The sequence below is a fragment of the Denticeps clupeoides genome, chromosome 2 (assembly GCF_900700375.1).
Source record: "Denticeps clupeoides chromosome 2, fDenClu1.1, whole genome shotgun sequence".
Taxonomy (NCBI): Eukaryota; Metazoa; Chordata; class Actinopteri; order Clupeiformes; family Denticipitidae; genus Denticeps; species Denticeps clupeoides.
Window position 1 is genome coordinate 28,541,822 of NC_041708.1, and position 18,005 is coordinate 28,559,826.

Below are 18,005 nucleotides of genomic sequence, written 5' to 3' on the forward strand. Positions count from 1 at the left end.
AGCACAGTGAACACTGGAGTAAGCTCTGCTGGGGCCGCTCTGGATACAAGTGGGGGGAAAAAAATTAATTAAAAAAATTTGGCCGCATAGTGTACAGAGACCGCGTGCCTCTGCTCTTTCCTCTTGATCTGGCAGCCTATGATTAGGAGTCCTGCCTTTTGCTCTTTTTGAGCTTCTTAATCTTCTCCTGCTGCACAGTTTCCTCTTCCAGGTAGGAGATCTCTGAAAGCCTCTGAAGAAATGAGGCTGAGGCTCCACAGAACGGATCAGGGTAGACCTGAGCTGGAAAATGAAATGGTGAATCACAGCCTGGTTCCACAACATCCTCTGGTCAACATCTCACTTTCCCGTGTCCCACACAAAACCTACCATTTTCTGGAACTCAGAGAGGTGAGAACCATACACACAGAGTCATGGTGGCTCTTAATCACCACCCTAGAAGCATCCTTGAAAGCAACATCAATGTTTATTCAGCGCTTCAGACTATGAAAGTGCTGGTCATGAGCTCAGTCAACCGAAATCTGCTTCTGGCTGCTCTTAAGCATGTGGTTTAGTATCTTTATACACCAGCATCTGGTTTTAGTTCTTAAAAGAAAGAGCATTTTAATGACAAACTGTTCATGTAATTCTTTCCTTCTTTCATTACAACAAACTATTGTTAGAAAACTAAACTGAACGCTATTGCCAATACATCTCTCCAGTCTTCATTAAAATATTCATGTTTAAAGAAGCTTGAAAACTCCAATTGCTTGCACAGTCTGAAATACTGTAGTCCTGTGTTTACACTGCTTACCTTTTTGTTGCGTGATAACAGCAAGCACTCTGCATGCCTCATTATTTATTCTGGCTCTGAAAGAAATTAAAAGGAAAATGTAACTGCGTTCAAATCGATGGACCCATTGCATATTCATGTATTCATTTTTAATCAAACGCTAAAGCCAAATAACATATGTACAGAATTACAGAGCGCCTTGGTGCCTAGGAACGTGGGAGCTACAGCATGTTGCATTATTAATCAAACATCTCCTCCTAAAAAACACATACTCAAAATGAGAAATTTTACATGCCGAATTCCTTACACACTTGCAGCAATTGTGAATACAATTCGATTGCTTGGATTGTTGCTGACAACCTTCCAAAAACTTTTTTTCACAGTTAAGAGACAAAATATAGCATCTCACTCCTGTACAAACCTGTTTTTGACCAATTCCGTGGAGAAGGCATGCTTTACCGTAACCGGTAGGGGAGGTGGCAACAGAATCGCAGGAACTGAAGTCAGGGCATATCCTTCCAAGAGTCTGGAATAAATGAATCAAGTCTAATCTAACTGCTCACTGTCCTACTTGTAAAAACAAATTATTCCTTGTTGGATTTATGCTGACAGTCTAAAGTCTAAAAACTTTTGTTACAGACACAAAGAGTTTTAATTTACTTTGTTTTAATTGAAATTTATAGAGCCGTGTCTGTCTCTGTTGTCTTCATAAAATTGAAAGTCAAACTGGAAAAAATCATTCATGATTTATGACTCAGGCTAATAGTGATGAAATATAAAAATAAAAATAAATTATTTTCCTTTTATTTTTAACTGAAAATGCCTGAAATGCTACATATTTTGATATGTGTATCTATTGCAGCAGCACATAACATTGAGATTTATTTGCATCTGCAAAAACATTGGCTTTATTTAAACTTCACTGTATGAAGTAGGTCTGAGATCTACTAATAATAATAATTTCAGCAGACCTCTACCGGTTTTGGTAACTCACCCTAAAGTCGCTGGTTTTGTGGGAAAGGTCCCTTTGCGAAAGGCAAATCGAAGTAAGTTGTTTGATTTGGGACTATGGTAATCCCGAGTCAGTGAAGGTTCCAGCAGAACCTCATCTAAAAAAATAAAATAAAGTCATGACCAACATTTGGACATGAATCTATTAAGCATAAACCAGTTAAACTGACACCCTTATAAAGCAACGTAGGTGTGAAGTTTTTCTTCCCCTTCCTCTAGAAGAATGTTTGTAGCGCCATCTAGTGCTTACTATTAAGCCATCGAGAAAGCCTAGTTGATGGTTTTGATTGAGGCTCATTGAGACAAATTGTTAAATTACAGTTGGAATAGATTCTATAATTCAAAAGTCAACCAAAAAGTTACTTTTCAAACAACCAAAAGTAAAATATAAGCTTAAATATATTAATGTTAAGTGCAAAACAACACTTAACAACATTTTGTCTCCAGCACACTAGTGTTGTTGAGCAAAAAATTTAAAAAGAAATCAAAATTAATGTGCTAAACAATATTAGTCATTTCTAATAAGGCTTTTTGATTGTAAATCAAATGTTGGTATTTGTGTGTCAGTATTTACTGTTCTAAATTATGCAATCTGTTATTTTCTAATTATAAGTGACTAAGAATTATCAGGTCAAAACTAAGAAGCACACACCAAGTTCAAAAGACAAAAGGGCATTTAAATGCAGTTGTAATTTGCATGTGTCTTCTGAATATACGCAAATACTAGTTCATTCAGTATTACAGTCAATATGATTTGGTCGGTGTATGTTTGTTCATGGAGGCAATGCCATGTAACACTAAAGCCAGTATTCAGTTGGTTCAACCTAACTAAAATTTAGGTAGTTATTTTTTTGCAGTGCCAGACTAGTTAATGGCATTCTATTAAAAGACTGGTGTGCCACGGCTTTTACCTTTGATACAAAACATAAGGGTGGTAGTAGCCTAGCGGTAACACACTTGCCTGTGAACCAAAAGACCCAGGTTCAAACCCCACTTACTACCATCGTGTCCCTGAGCAAGACACTTAACCCTGAGTGTCTCCAGAGGGGGACTGTCCCTGTAACTACTGATTGTAAGTCGCTCTGGTCTGATAAATGATGTAAATGTAAGTATATTTTACTCTTATATAAAAGCGTTCAGCTTTTATATTAATATCAATTGATATAAGACGATATCAATTCAAATCAGTTGTCCAGTTATAAAATAGAGCACGTCACTCACACCGCTGGATTCCCAAAAAGTCCAGTTTGCCCTCTGACCCCGAGGTCCTGCCTCGCGCCGGTGCCGCGCTGATGACGTCAGCAGGGCTTCGAGCCGCTGGAAGCGTCGTCAACTTCGGCCGCGCCAGCGTGCGCCTTTCCATCAATTATCCCATTTTACAACGACCACATCTCTCTTATAACCAAGAAACGACCGCGGGACCGTCGAGTCGCAGCCTGTAAGCGATATTCCCGCCGCTGCCGTCCTGTTACCATAGATACCAACACCGGATACCGTTAACTGACCTAGAAGGCTGAAGTCAAACTCTTAATCTGTCCTCTTCCAGCAACAAAGAATATTATAAATGTGCTGTAACATAGTTTCAGACGACTTTGCAGCGGTGTGAGTGACGTGCTCTAGTTTATAACTGGACAACTGATTTGAATTGATATTGTCTTATTTCAATTGATATTGATATAAAAGGGGAACGCTTCGTTTTAAACGTTCTCTTCGGTAAAAAGAGTAAAATGTACTTATATCACAGGTAAAAGCTCAGTCACCCGTGGTACACCAGTCTTTTAACAGAATGCCATTAACTAGTCTGGCACTGCAAAAAAAAAAAAAACAACCTAAATTTTAGTTAGGTTGAACCGACTGAATACTGGCTTTAGTGTTACATGGCATTGCCTCCATGAACAAACATACACCGACCAAATCATATTGACTGTATTTGCGTATATTCAGAAGACACATGCAAGTCAAAACTGCATTTAAATGCCCTTTTGTCTTTTGAACTTGGTGTGTGCTTCTTAGTTTTGACCTGATAATTCTTTAGCCACTTATAATTAGAAAAGAACCATAGATTGCACAATTTAGAACAGTAAATACTGACACACAAATACCAACATTTGATTTACAATCAAAAAGCTTTAGTAGAAATTACTAATATTGTTTAACACATTCATTTAGACAACACTAGTGTGCAGGAGACAAAATGTAGTCGCCATTATTTTGCACTTAACATTCATATATTTAAGCTTTAATTCTTGCTATTTTACACATGGTTTTTGGTTGTTTGAAAAGTGACTTTCTGATAGACTTGAATTTTCTTTTTCATAGGGGATGGAATGATAGACTCTATTCCAAATGCAATGTAAAAAATGTTATTTTATTTATTTTAGATTTTTTATTTGAGGGTGTCCATTTAATTGGTCCACGCTTAATAGGTTCATGTCCGAACGCATTTGTTTCGTATTTTTGTATGGGTCGTTTCTAGTAATATTTTCTGACGTAACCTTTTCTTGTCCTGCGTTATTACAGGTTGTATATGTAGAATACGGAGGCTGTAGAATGCAACAATATGTAACGTATCCCAGGTAAACGTGTAATTAAACCAGACTGCAATTTAGCAACCGCACGCTGAACACTAGGTGGCGTCGTCGCGTCGAAAAAGAACAGGCGGAAATTTGGGACATTTAAAACGCGGAAACCTGCCCAGCTTCGATAATGCCTCCGTTCGTTTATTTTAACAACGCGCACACTAAACAGTGTTATAAATAGTTTTTATGTTTGTGCACTATCGTAATTTAATAAAAAGGCCAGACATGTCTGGGCAGATATATTCCAAACTTTACTTGCGGTTTACTCCTGTAAGTAGGACTGTTTACTTGGACTGTCTGTGCTGCTGGCGATTCGTGAGAAAAATTAACGAAATATTGACAGGTGGGTTTCCGATTTGGCGACACTTTCGACGTCTCGAGCTTGTGGATTTACTGTCTACACGCTGCCAATATATGGTGCATATTCCAGATCGAATGAAATCATGAGTCCGGAGTCCCCCTTGTACGACAAGACCCCAAAACCAACTGTGTGTTTTATTATTATTATTATTATTATTAACGCACTTCCACAGCGACTCGCTGACTCTGCCGACGTCTTCCGTGTTCGCGGGTCCACACGTGTCTGGCTGTCTCGGCTACTGCCCGATTACGCCAACGCGCATATTTACAACCGTCTGACGAATGTTTTCAAATACTAAGTACGGTGTACTTTATTTACGTTCAATTTACATTTTTGTTTGTACTGATATACTACTTTGTATTGATATACTACTAGTAAGCCCGAACGCAGTTTCCAGCATTATTGCAAAGGCAATATTGCATCCGACCGGTTTTCTGTGTAGCAAGTGCGCCGTCAAATCCTAAATAAAATATAATTAAAATATAACTTGCACGCGCGTCAATAAGACGTTGCGTAATGTCTCCAGCCCCAGACACGCCTCCGGCTCTCCGTGGAAAACCTCCCGACGGGCCGCATTCCAGTCAGGCGCTCGCGTCGCGCGCCCCGTGGGGTCCTTCGGGCAGCGAGGGCCCGTTTAAAAAGAGGCGTGGAGCCGCAGTCGCGCAGTGTCGCTCCTACGAAAGGGGGCAACAGAGCGGCAGGAGTGACCGGTCGCTCCACGGTGCCTGGAACTTTCCGCTTTCTGCCATAGGTGACACGCTAGGAGAGGTTTTATTTTTTTTATGTGTTTGTTTTTTTATTTTTAGATAGTTAATTTAACTTGGGCTTTTTTTTTATTATTGAGCTAGGCTTTTTTTAGTCTAAGTTCACATTCCGAGTTTTTTTATCGGCCAGGCGATTGTCACTCCGGCAAAATAAATATTATTATTATTATGATATTTATTCAGTAGGATTCTACGGGGCATCCAGAACAACGTTTTATGAAATAAGAAACAACTTCTTTTTATGCATGAGTGGGGCGGTTGTTATTAATTAATAAACCCATCTATTTTCAAGATCCCGGATCTTTGTTGCTGTTTGCTTTAGTTCGGCGTCATTTCTTATCGCGGCGACCATGATTAACATTCTCGCGGAGTTCCTCGTGGTCATCCTGCGGGTCCTGTGGGCCATCGTGGTGGCCGCCCTCAAGTGGCTGGTGCGGCCGAAGGAGAAGAGCGTGGCGGGACAGGTGTGCGTGATCACCGGCGCCGGCGGCGGCCTCGGGCGGCTCTTCGCCAAGGAGTTCGCCCGGCGGCGGGCGGTCCTGGTGCTGTGGGACATCAACGGCCAGAGCAACGAGGAGACGGCCGAGATGGTGCGGCAGATCTACCGCGAGCTGGACGGCCCGTTATCCCGAGACGGTAATTCGCGCAAGATCGCGTTTTCTAGATTTGAATAATTCATGCTCTTATAATAATAGTTGCCGATGTATGCCAATACCGATAATGGGATTTATCGTAATATTTTGATGCAGATACTCTGATTATTCAAAACTTTTTTTTTTATGTTATGTAACAATCAACATATTATTACTTATACTACTATTGCTATTACTTAATATCAACATATATTACTTGATATATATATATTACCAGTATATTGGGGTGAAACACAACATATTGATCTTCAATGTGATGAGACTGTTCATGCTGATCCGTTGATTATAGAACTGGTTGTATTATTTATTGAGCTGTTTTAACTGCGCGTTGTGTCAGGAAGCTCTAACGCTGCGGCTGTTCACAATGTCCCTCGTGCCTCAGGAGGAGTTGGTGGTGTGGAGGAGGTTCCCCCTTTCCAGCCTCAGGTGTACACGTACGTGTGTGACGTGGGCAAGCGGGAGAGCGTGTATTCCACCGCCGAGAAGGTGCGGCGCGAGGTGGGCGAGGTCGACCTGTTGATCAACAACGCCGGCGTGGTGTCCGGACACCACCTCCTGGAGTGTCCCGATGAGCTGATCGAACGCACCATGGTGGTGAACTGTCACGCGCACTTCTGGGTAAGCCCCGTTAAAGTCTTTAGTCCTGTCCTGTTTTTTAAAAAAATATATTATTATGCACACACAGATGAGACATTCATGCAGATGAGACATTACGTTTTCAGTTCATGACCAACCCATTTTATTTTTTTTTGCCTGTTGCTGCTCCTTCTATGAAATGCATTCCAGACTCAAAGATCTAGGGTAGAAGTACCTCCGTTTAACTACAAACTGGTGCGTGCGAGCTGCTTCGGTAAATGCCACCAGGAGCGCTTCCTTGGCAGCCCGAGTTCAAATCATTCCTTGGCAAATAGGCCTTCCTGTAGTCTTCAGTGGGGGCAAATAAATCTCTCACTTCCGCACCCGGAGGTGGAGGTCTGCGCCAAAGTGTTTCTAGACCGCCACTTCAGACGATCCGTTTGTTGTGAATCTGGCGTACGTTTCTCGAATATTTATAGCAGACGCCGCATCATTGTTGCAGACGTGCGCACAGCGATGCAGCGGATTGACTGCGCCGCGAACATCTTTGAATATAAACAACCCTTGCTGGGATCGGGGGGGGGGGGGCTTGCTTAACACACCAAGAACAATCTGCTCCGGCTTGGCCTGTTAATTAAAAGCCCATTGAAGGGCACATCCTGCTCAGGGAGGTGCCATTTGTATACAGCCATTCTCACGTTGACTCTCGCTAATTATCCTCGTGTTTGTAAATGAGTGAGCGCTGAACGTCTGCAAACAGCATTGTTGTTGGGAAGACCACCCCTGCGGGGAGTGTTTGGATGGAGGGCTAGTTGCTGAGAGACCTGCCGAGCAAAGTCACACCAACCGCTTTGTTGGTGCGTTTTTTTTTTTTTTTAATCTTACGGTCTTAAAAAATCTTCTCATTTATTGATCATTGTTGAAATGGACAATAATGAAGAAGCTTTTTTTTTTTTCTTCTTTCTTTCTCTCCTTCCTTCCTTCCACTGGTGCTCATCGGGGCGCAAGTCGTACGGCGGGGATACTCATTAAGGTTTTCGGTCGTGTTGTCTTTAGCCTTACGCAGTGCACTACTTCTTTTTGGGGATGAGAGATGAAAGCAGCTCTTAATGAATGGGGACTGCTAAAGACCACAGAATGGAGGATGTGGTTCATTAAGGCCACAAGCCTGCTGAATAGACCTGAAGTAACACTGTTCCTCCCCCCCCCCCCCCCCCCAACACACACACACACACACACACTCATGTAATCTTAATTGGTCACCACATGCAGATGGTGTCTTTCACAGTGCTTTGAATTTTTTTGTGTGTCCGTGGTATCCTTATGAAACAGTTGGGACGTATGTAACAATAAAGTCCTTCTACTCGATTCATTAAGTGTTTTTAAAAGCAGTAGTAAGTTTGCACTTAAATATGTCTTGGTCTGTGGTAACCACTGATTCATCAGGAGTCTGACTCTAAAAAGGACTTTCAGTTGATTGCATTCTTTGGATTGGTAAATGTAAGTCGCTTATTTTCGACATGAGAGAAAAACTAGAGCAGGAGAAAGTAATGTTGTCATATAGATAATTGGCATAATTACTTTCTATCTAATAAATTAAATGACCAATTACTGTTTATTTAATCCCATTTCAGTTAATGTTTATGTAATTACAATTAAATTGCATTGCTTTGTATATTGCAATTATACACATTTATCAATTATACCACTAACTCGATCACAATTAATTAAATAAATGTTATTACCTTACAGTATAATTAACATATTTCAGCATTTTACGATTAGAAGACTTGTAATGTGACCATTATGGTTTCATTTTTTGGCTCAGAACTCAGTGTTCTCTGCTCATTGAAGCTTTGTTGAAAATGTTATTTGTACCTCTGTAAATGTACGAGTAAATTGATTTAATTTACACAATCCGAGTCCGAATGTTACACTTTGAGAATATGCATTCTCACATTTCTGCGCTTATAACACTGCGAACAATGGAAGCGGAGAAGGGCAAACACCAGATGGATGTCATCTTTATTTTTTGGATTGCATGGTGGGAATGCAGCTCAGATGTAAAAGCAAGCAGGAAGTAAGGCCATTATCTAAGCATGGTCTTCTGCCAGGCTGTCTCCGCTCAGCTGAGGGCCCTGATCTTTCTGGACCCTTTCATAAGGGCTGCATGCAGCTGCATGGGAGTTCCAGGACCAGAGCGCTTGGCCTCGTCCTCCCTGATTCTTGGAGCAGACTTGACTCCCAGTTCCTCCTGTTTTTCCATTCTTAGCTCTCCTTCCATGAAGAATGGCTGCCACTCATCAGCCGGACAGCAGAACAAAATTGGTCCCTGATTTGGTCCGTCTGGCTCGTTTCCTCAAAGTGTTTTATCGCGTCAAGTTCATTGACCTGCTGCCTGCCATGGGACGCAGCTAGAGGACGAAATTCCTCAAGTGTGAGCAACGCAGCGGCTGAGGATGTGAGGAGGCTCAAGCGAGTCTTGTCTACAGCCAGGCTGGTAATGGGGAGCTGCTGCCTGACCCACTTATCCGACAATTGGTTTCTTGTCTGGGGAGGGGGGGTCAGCTTGACAAAATGCCAAGTGACAGGAGCCAAGTTTTCCAAGCCACATTCTTGCCAGAGCAGGAGAAAGAGCGCAGCCAGGCAGAAGAGTCGTACTCGAGTCGCTTCATATGGCCCGGCCCCGGGTGCACCTGTACTTGTTACTTGGCTGGACTCTGCTCATTCTTTTTGCCGTTCCGATCCGGTGGGCTGCACGGACAGCCCTGCCAGGCTCATTTGTGTCTGGTCATTTAACAGCCCAGAGTACAAAGAAGCTCTGCATTGACGGGATGTAGTGGATTAGCAGCAGATTAACACAAACGGAACAGCATGGAGTTAGCAGGGAAGATAAAACAAGCTTTTAGGTATGGTCTGCTGACTGTTTTATGTGCAAAATGCCCCCCCCCTCCCTAAATTTAGCAATCTCTTGCGTTCTTGCTTGCTTTTGTAATGAATCTACATATTCGATCTTTATGTAAAAAGCAGCAGCCTTCCTTTATTAGGGCTCGACAATTGTCCGTCAGTCATAAAGGGGGGAAAAATGAGCCTGTTGTATTTCCCCAGCAAACGGGGCTGACTAATTATGGGCCATCTGGTGCTCAATATTTGTGCATATTCCTGTTGGTCAAACAGGAGCACTAATGCGTGCTGACACTGCAGCTGTGAAGAGCTTTGTGCGCAGAAATGCACTTGAGTTTGTCTTAATTAGGAGGCGCAACAGGCATGGAACCACTGCATAGCCAAGGAGAGCTCTCTGCTATTGGAAGTTAATTTAGCGTGAACGCGAGCGTTGAGAACCAATTACGGAAGCTATGAAGTAAGACATGAACTCCTGTTTGGTTTCACACATTTAGTGTCCAGGAGGTCAGATGGGCCATGCCAGGCCAACCCTGGCTTCTGTGAGCCCCATTTAGACCCAGCCAGCTATGTTTTTATCTCTGTTCAATCAAGGGTTATAAATGTCACCGTTTAACCGTTGCAAATTTTCGGCTTGCAATAGCATTTTAACAATTACGCTTATGGCAATAAAAAATAGTTATGCATCTTAAATTGTAATTGAGTTGTTCTAACCTAAATCTAAATGCAACAGTAAAAGATAGTCATAATAGTTCTATGGGCAGGGCAAGTAGAATAGTCTGTTCTCTCATTACATTAGTAGTGCAAGTCCCTCTAAAACCCTCTACTCCTCGTTGGGAGCCAGTAACAGTGCTGAGATCTCCTGACCTGAATCATAACTTCCAAGACATCTCATTTAAAATAAGTGCTCTTTTCCTGGCCAAGACGCTGCAGAAAGCAACCTAATCTCTCACTGGCAGCTTCTATTGACTGCGCACCCTCCAAATCAAACTCCAATTTGCCCGGATTGCAGGGTTAAGGAAGGCGCTGGCACGTGGTGGAGGTGGCCATGTTTGAGATAATGCTTCATTTGCACGCATACGCACCGTCCAACTGTTTGGCACATAGTTCTCGGCTTGGAGCCTTTGCCATGAGCTCTTAACACCCCTCAAACCCGCCTCCCCAATGAACCCATTGAACAACGAGCTGGCTTTGAAAGCATTTAAGTTAAATGCCCTGGAAAAATAGCAATGTTGAGTCACATTGTCCAAAATTAGCAATGCATATGAACATACACTTTTCTTCTTCTTCCCTAATGAGCCTCTCTGTGCCAGTAGCCTTAAATCATGGCCACGTCGGAAAGATTTATGGCAAGCACCAGTGCCGCATGTAACACATTGAGAGAAAACCCCAGCAAATTGTCAGAGTGGCATCTATAAAACCGTTCTGGCAGAGCCTTTAAAAAAAAAAAAAAAAAAAAAAAAAGCACAGTCCTCCCCTCCACATAACTGTGCAAGCTGGTACCATTCACAGGCACTGGCAAAAAAAAGGGCATGTTTATAAAGGCTGATATCATCAAGATTTCTGAGCTCTGAGTTGATCTTGGCTTCATTTTTCTCTGCCGTTTTCATGCCTCGTGTTGCTATTTGAAGGTCCACCGTGAAGCAGCAGGAAGTGCGTTTGCACGTGCGCCCTCCCTGCTTTCATCTCAACCTTTTATTTTTCAGCTCACTGAATTCTTTCAAGGTATTTTGCGGAGGGACTTTTTTTTTTTTTTTTTTCCCCCGTTGCTTTGTTCACCTTCAATTACGAACCAACCCGAGAAGGTCATGATCCATCACATGGGTCAGAAAGTCACTGAGTCAAATCGAAGCATCTGAACGAGCCATGCTGTGAACAATGACTTTAGAGTTGACTGGATCGGTCATGTTGTGGACCTTGCGGAGACGCGCTACATTAACAACCCCGGCCTGTTCCGACCCGCTGCTTGGCTTTATCGACGGCAATTTACTTAACGTGATTAAAATCCCCGGACCTTTCCTGCAGAAGCGTCTCTCTCCATGCCATGGAGGGCCGGTTCCCCTGCTGAATCAGATTGTGCGAAGTGTAGAGTGAGTGCTGACCCGGTACCGGATCTGTGTGGGGAAATTATTTATTTATTTAATATGGCTCTATTTCACACAATAAAAAGGATTTTTGCTCTGTGGTCAATTGTAATTTTGTATAATCTTATGTAATGTATAATCCTGTGTTACGTAAAGTCTATACTTTATTGAATAGGAGCTAAATAACTGTTTATGAGACAATGAGACAAACGGGTTTTCAGAGGCGGGCTTTGGTAGGGTTCTGGATTAGCTGGGAGAGGAGGAAGGATCAAAGGGCTTTGGCAAAGATAAACAGCATCTTCAAAATAACTCTTGTTTTCTTCTTCTTCTTCTTCTTCCACTCCTCAGACCACCAAGGCATTTCTTCCCAAGATGCTGGAGATGAACCATGGCCACATTGTGACTGTTGCCAGCTCCCTCGGATTATTCAGCACAGCTGGTGTGGAGGTTAGCACACTGCATCCCACCATATAAATCCTTTGGCAGCTTCCAGAAAAAGAAACTGAAATAAATAAAGAAAGACAGGGGGCGTTCCGTTTAGAGGCTCGTCCTTCAAACCCACTGGTAAGTGGAGATGGAGAAGGGGTGGCGTGGGCTCTTCTTGCCAATTAAGGAACACGATGGAGTCTGGGGGCTCCGCTCTGGGGCCCTCTGTCCCTACCTGCAGGGGTCCGGGCCCCCGCTGCGTCCTTTGCTCCGGGAAGAGAATGGGATGTCAAGCATACGACTGTGCTAGATGTCTCTATCTGTGGAAGTCTGAAAAGCAGAGTAGGGAGAGGGGGGGGGGGGCAACTCAGTGGGTTTCGGCTTTTTGGTTGTTGTTGACGCTCAGTGTAGTCAGTGGGTTCGAACAATAGCTAAGGCTTGGCTGAAGGCGTCACAGCCGACCGCGCGCTGAAGGGGGGAACTTGCTCATCTAATATTCCAGAGACTCCACGCCAGCATGCTTTCTAGCGGCCTCCGCCGATCGCCGTTTGTTTTCTTAGCTGCGCACAAGGCCAGACTTCAGTTTTTTTTTTAAACTAGCTCTCATCCATAACGATTAGGCTCACTTCAAAGAGACCTCAGCACAGATCCTTTTTTCCCCCCTTACCTATTATGCTTCCCTGCAATGTGCTGAAAGTGGATTTAATGGCTCCGCATTAATTTCTCCCCACTGCAGCTGCCAGTCTTGTCATGTGGGCACGGTGAAGTCTCTTTATCTGCGAGTGTTTATCTACACGCATCTGTGTTTGCCCAAGCCACTTTTTTTTTTTTTTTTGAAGATTGTCCACAACAGACCACATCAAAACGCTCCGGCGAAGCCAAACCACATCTTGATATACAAGAGAAGAATGCTAATGAAACTGTAGAGTATACTGGATTCATGTCATTAGCTGCAGTAGTGGAGTTTGCCTGAGGACACTTGATTTTTTTTTTTATTTTTTGGTCGTTTTTATTAAAGGCCAAGTGTTGTTCCTTTTTCACAGGATTACTGCGCCAGCAAGTTCGGTGCCATAGGATTCCATGAATCCCTGAGCCATGAAATCAAAGCTTCGGAGAAAGACGGGATCAAGATGACGCTGGTGTGCCCATACCTGGTGGACACGGGCATGTTCAGGGGGTGCAGGATAAGGTGAGTGATTTGATCATATATTTTTATTATACTTTATGTGGGACCGCTACACACATTCAAGCTTCAAAATGAGGTATCGGGTTCAAGTGGTCATTGCATTACAACAGCGAGGGCTGGCTCTGCCTGTCCCCCTGCGTGTCACGGTGAGCTTGGTTTCCTCGCCCGAACAATGAGGCTGTAGAGAACTGCTCTCCCCTTGCTGCGATGCTTGCTTGCCTCTTTTTAACAGGTGCATGTTGGATCCTTTTACCCTCTGTAATTACTTCTCCTGAAATGCCACACAGGTCTTGGCAAGACCATTCAATTTTTTTTTCCTGTCTCCCCCTCTCTGAACAGGAAGGAGATCGAGGCCTTCCTCCCTCCCCTGCGGCCCGAGTTCTGTGTGAAGCAGGCCATGAGGGCCATCCTGACCGACCAGCCAATGATCTGCACACCCCGCATCGTCTACATGGTTAACTTCATGAAAAGGTGGGTCCTCTTTCTTCAATCCGAGCATAAAGGGCTGTATTTCGCTTTAACAGTTAAGGCTTAGCACAATCACAATGTTTGAAAACTAGCATAAATTGTGTCTTGAGGCTTTTCAGAAATAAATTAGTCTGTTGCATTTTTTTTTTTGTTTTTTTTTAATATATATACAGCATCCTGCCTTTCGAAGCTATCGTCTGTATGTACCGGTTCCTTGGAGCGGACAAGTGCATGTATCCCTTCTTGGCCCAGAGGAAGGAAGCAATGAACAACAATGAAGCCAAGAACGGGATCTAGAGGGCGCTATTCCCAAGTCATACAAGGGCACATTTCCTGAACGGAAGAGGACAAGACCACTGTGGGAGAATTTAATTTGAAGAGGGGGAAGGGGGAGGGAAAAAAAAAAAAAAAAAAAGACTGAATCTAGACTGGTGCACTTGCATTGATGCAAAGGTTTACCATATTGTTCCTCTGGAACAAAGAAAGCTGTGTACTACACTAAGGATTTATTTGTCTTTATTTTGAGAAAAAAAAAAAGGTTTGTTTAAAGAAACCAACCATCTATATACTGTCAATAGTTTTGAAATCATACATAAGGTATTCAATAATTAACTATTTACGTAATGTAGTCACAAGCATTATTTAGTGTTTTTGTGGAAATATACAGTATGTTACTGTACAAACAGTAAATCTTTTGTCACGTTATGTTTTTGTAGACATGCACTGTAATTACTTACCTTCTCTACACTGCCAATGCTATCTGCTCCTGTAGCCTTTTTTTTCTTTGGACTGGTCACATTTCACAGTTAAATGATTGGTGAATGCATTTGTGGCTCCCTACAGTAAATGATAAGGCACACACTACCATATGCACCCCCCCCCCCCCCCCCCCCCCTTTTTTTTTTTTTTTTTTTTTTTTATAAATACCCTGGAGCTTTGTGTACTGTGGCCAGAGCTCCTGCGCCCAATTGACTGTGGTAAATGTCACATTTCAGGAGGACCTTGCTGAGTTGGCTGTGCATGCAAAGGTTGTATGCAAAAAGGTTTGATCAATCAATTTTTTTTTCCATTTTGACCAATTTTTTAAAAAGTTTAAAAAGGGGTGGGCACTGGTCAAACAAACACATGTACGTATAAGCATGTCAAACAGTCAGTCATCAGTGAAATGTTAACATGATTCTCACGGAAATCTTAGTGTGAGCATTCATGCCATTGAACTCTGCTGTGACTGGTGATATTTTTGTAATCTGTAAGGAGACTGATTATTTTTAATTGAAACTACATTCCAATAGGCATCATTTCTCCGCAAACTGTAATGGGCCTAAAATCTCTACCTCTTAATTTTTTTTTTTTTTACGTTTGTTCCATTTTTGACCGCTTCATTTTGTAATTTTTCTTAAGACTGCTCTTTAGAGGAGCAAAAATGTGGTTCTGATGTTTAGTGTATCTACCTAACTTAAATTAATAAAGTGATTTAGATTATTAAGTGGAGTGTGTCATCCGTATGTTTATGGAAGCTGTTGGCTGAAGTTTCATGGCCATCGATCGAGCGTGATTCATCATAAGTAAAGCTCAGGGCTGTTTATTATAAAGCAGGAGGCATAGCGCATCTGTCAGGCCTCACGAGGGGCCTGTCAGCTGCGGTTACTACGAAAACCCCGCTCCCGCCTCTCGTGGCCCTTTCTGTATGACATGCACGCTGGTATGAGAAGTAGGAAAAGCAAACGTCCTCGTTAACGGCTTGCACACTCAGCGCCGCAGAGTCGTTTATCTGTAGTCCGTCAGGGAAGAATAATGTAAAGGTAAAATGTACCCCCCCCCCCATTACTGAGAATCTTAGGGAATTGTTTTTAGAATTCTGGTACTTTGTTACTCAATCAATATTTTTGACATACACAGTGGTGTGAAAAAGTGTTTGCCCCCCTCTCTGATTTCTTGCTTTTTTCCATGCTAGTCATTTTTAAATGTTTCAGATCAAATAATATTAGTCAAAGACAACACAAGTAAAACACAAATTGCTGTTAAGTGATTAAGGGAGAAAAAAAAAAATCCAAACCTACATGGCCCTGTGTGACAAAGTGATTGCCCCCAATGAAATGCTGTTTTAAGGTCATGCCACAGCATCTCAATAGGATTCCGTGCAGGACTATGACTAGGCCACTCCAAAGTCTTCATTCTGCAGAACCCAACTAAAACAGCCCCAAACCATCAAACTACCACAACCATATTTTACTGTTCTTTTTCTGAAATGTAGTGTTACTTTTACACCAGATTAGATGGAACACACAGCTTCCAAAAACGTTTGTCTTGTCATTCCAGAGTATTTTCCCAAAAGATGTTTTCTGGCAACATTGAGAAGAGCCTTAATGTTCTTTTTGCTCAGTAGTGTTTTTTTTGTCTTAGCACTCTGCCATGCAGTAGTCATGAACACACAATTTAACTGATGCAAGTAAGGCCTGAAGATCTTTGGATCTGAAGATGTTGTTGTGGGGTCGTGGGATGTTGTTTGTGACTCTTGAATGAGTCGTTGCTGCACTTCTGTGTTAATTTTGTTTGCCCGGCCAATCCTGGGGAAAGTTCACCACAGTTCTCTGTTTTTGCCATTTGTGGATAATGGCTCTCACTGTGGTTTGCTGGAGTCCCGAAGCTTTAGAAATGGCTTTATAACCCTTTTAAGACTGATAGATCTCAATTTCCTTTTCTCCTGAATATCTTTGTATGATGTCCTACATTGAATTGATTTCTTGAGTGAGATGAGGTGTGGCTAGAGATATTGAACTCAGTTGTGATGAACCACTGTTAAGTTATGTTATAACAGTGTGTCTGTGCGTGTGTGTAATAAAATCCTTCAGTTAAAACCTTCAGTTTCGTGTTTATTGGTATTGGCTTTGACTAATATGTAATGAATTTGATGGTCTGAATCATTTAAATGTGACCAACATGAAGTAAAGCAAGAAATCAGAGAAGGGGCAAACACTTTTTCCCACCACTGTAATTGTTAAACTTAAGTATTATGGTCTCACCACAGTTAAAATAGTTTTGGATTTTTCATTAGTTTTAGTTTTTATTTGGTTTAGATTTTTTTTTTCAAATTCAGTTAGTTTTAATTAGTTTTTAGAGGCAGATTTACTAGTTTTTATTAGTTTTGATATTTTGAAATTGCTTAGTTTTAGTTTAGTTTTTATTAGTTACAGTGTTAGTTTTAGTTTTTTTTTTTGTAAATTAGGATATTTGTCAGGTGCATGAATCAAAATCACCAGAATAGCCTTATCCATCTTAGCTCCGATAAGGTTATTGACTCTTGCAGCTCCGGGTGTTTTTAATTTTGGTTCGAGTGAAGTGGTGAACTTTTTGAAGGTAATCGAGTCACACAGTCGCGTAGACATTCCAGTCTTAATAAACATATTTACCAATGCTTCTTCTCATTTGTGGTGTTCCTGCGTATTTACTAGCCAGCAGCTACTTGGTCCATTATGGATGCTGTAGTACCACGTTCCTTTCCCATGTTACCTGGCCTGGCTACCGCTTCTCTTTCGGGGGAGGGCGGGCGACAGGCTAGCTTGTTCAGGTACTCTTGGTTCGCCTTTTTGTGTGAGCTTTTCAAATGGACTTTCAGATTCGTGGGGTTTTTCCCCTTGAGAAGTATTCCACATATTGTATCACCTGCTTCTACAACAAGGCACTTACTTTTATTTTTGCCACTGTCATAATCGAAGAAATCCCAAATAGGACTTTCTTCCGCTTTCTTCCGACTTTCGCTGCAGCCATCACGCTAGCCGGCGGCGTCACGGACAGACTATGGACACGTGACGTCACAGACCACGTGTTACCATAATGGTCAAAAACCTGGCTTAAAACTGGCAGCGTGAAGTAAATAGATTTTAATTCAACCCAAAAGGCTTATTACAAAGACGAAAACGAAGGACGTTTTTGCTATAATATTAGTTCGTTTAAGTTCGTTTTGTATACTCAAAACAGTTTCAGTTAGTTTTTTTTTTTTAACTCTTTATTTCAGTTAACGAAAATGCTTTTTCAATTCTAGTTTTAGTTTTATCGTTCGTTTTCGTTAACTATAATAAACTTGGGTCTCACAGGTTTCATTCTGTGATGACATATGAATATTACATAAACTCAGTTCCAGATCCTGTGATGAAGTGTCTTTGTGAAGAACTGGTCATAAATAAAACAAAAAAATAATTAAATTATTAGTTAATGTTTCAGGCA

General features: G+C 41.9%; 2 protein-coding genes across 4 annotated transcripts; one reads left to right on the forward strand and one right to left on the reverse strand.

Moving 5' to 3' along the window:
- Positions 1 to 5,282, reverse strand: c2h8orf89 (chromosome 2 C8orf89 homolog). Of its 3 annotated transcripts, none has more exons than XM_028969728.1 (5): positions 3,005 to 3,364; positions 1,767 to 1,881; positions 1,194 to 1,298; positions 794 to 849; positions 1 to 282 (listed from the first exon to the last, which is right to left on the reverse strand). In XM_028969728.1, exons 1-5 carry the CDS (start codon positions 3,144 to 3,146, stop codon positions 143 to 145), a joined length of 558 nt encoding a protein of 185 aa, XP_028825561.1. In that variant the 5' UTR covers positions 3,147 to 3,364; the 3' UTR covers positions 1 to 142. The 3 variants fall into 3 exon arrangements, 1 of the variants encoding a protein (XP_028825561.1); XR_003748850.1 differs by lacking the exon at positions 3,005 to 3,364 and adding an exon at positions 5,217 to 5,282 and having other exon boundaries at positions 4 to 282; XR_003748849.1 differs by lacking the exon at positions 3,005 to 3,364 and adding an exon at positions 4,888 to 5,204 and having other exon boundaries at positions 4 to 282.
- Positions 5,283 to 5,395: 113 nt separating this feature from the next.
- On the forward strand, positions 5,396 to 14,196 carry rdh10a (retinol dehydrogenase 10a). The gene is made up of 6 exons (XM_028969727.1): positions 5,396 to 6,123; positions 6,523 to 6,758; positions 12,050 to 12,148; positions 13,171 to 13,316; positions 13,653 to 13,784; positions 13,955 to 14,196. The coding sequence occupies exons 1-6, from the start codon at positions 5,838 to 5,840 to the stop codon at positions 14,076 to 14,078; spliced, it is 1,023 nt and encodes a 340-aa protein (XP_028825560.1). The 5' UTR covers positions 5,396 to 5,837; the 3' UTR covers positions 14,079 to 14,196.
- Positions 14,197 to 18,005: the final 3,809 nt, after the last annotated feature.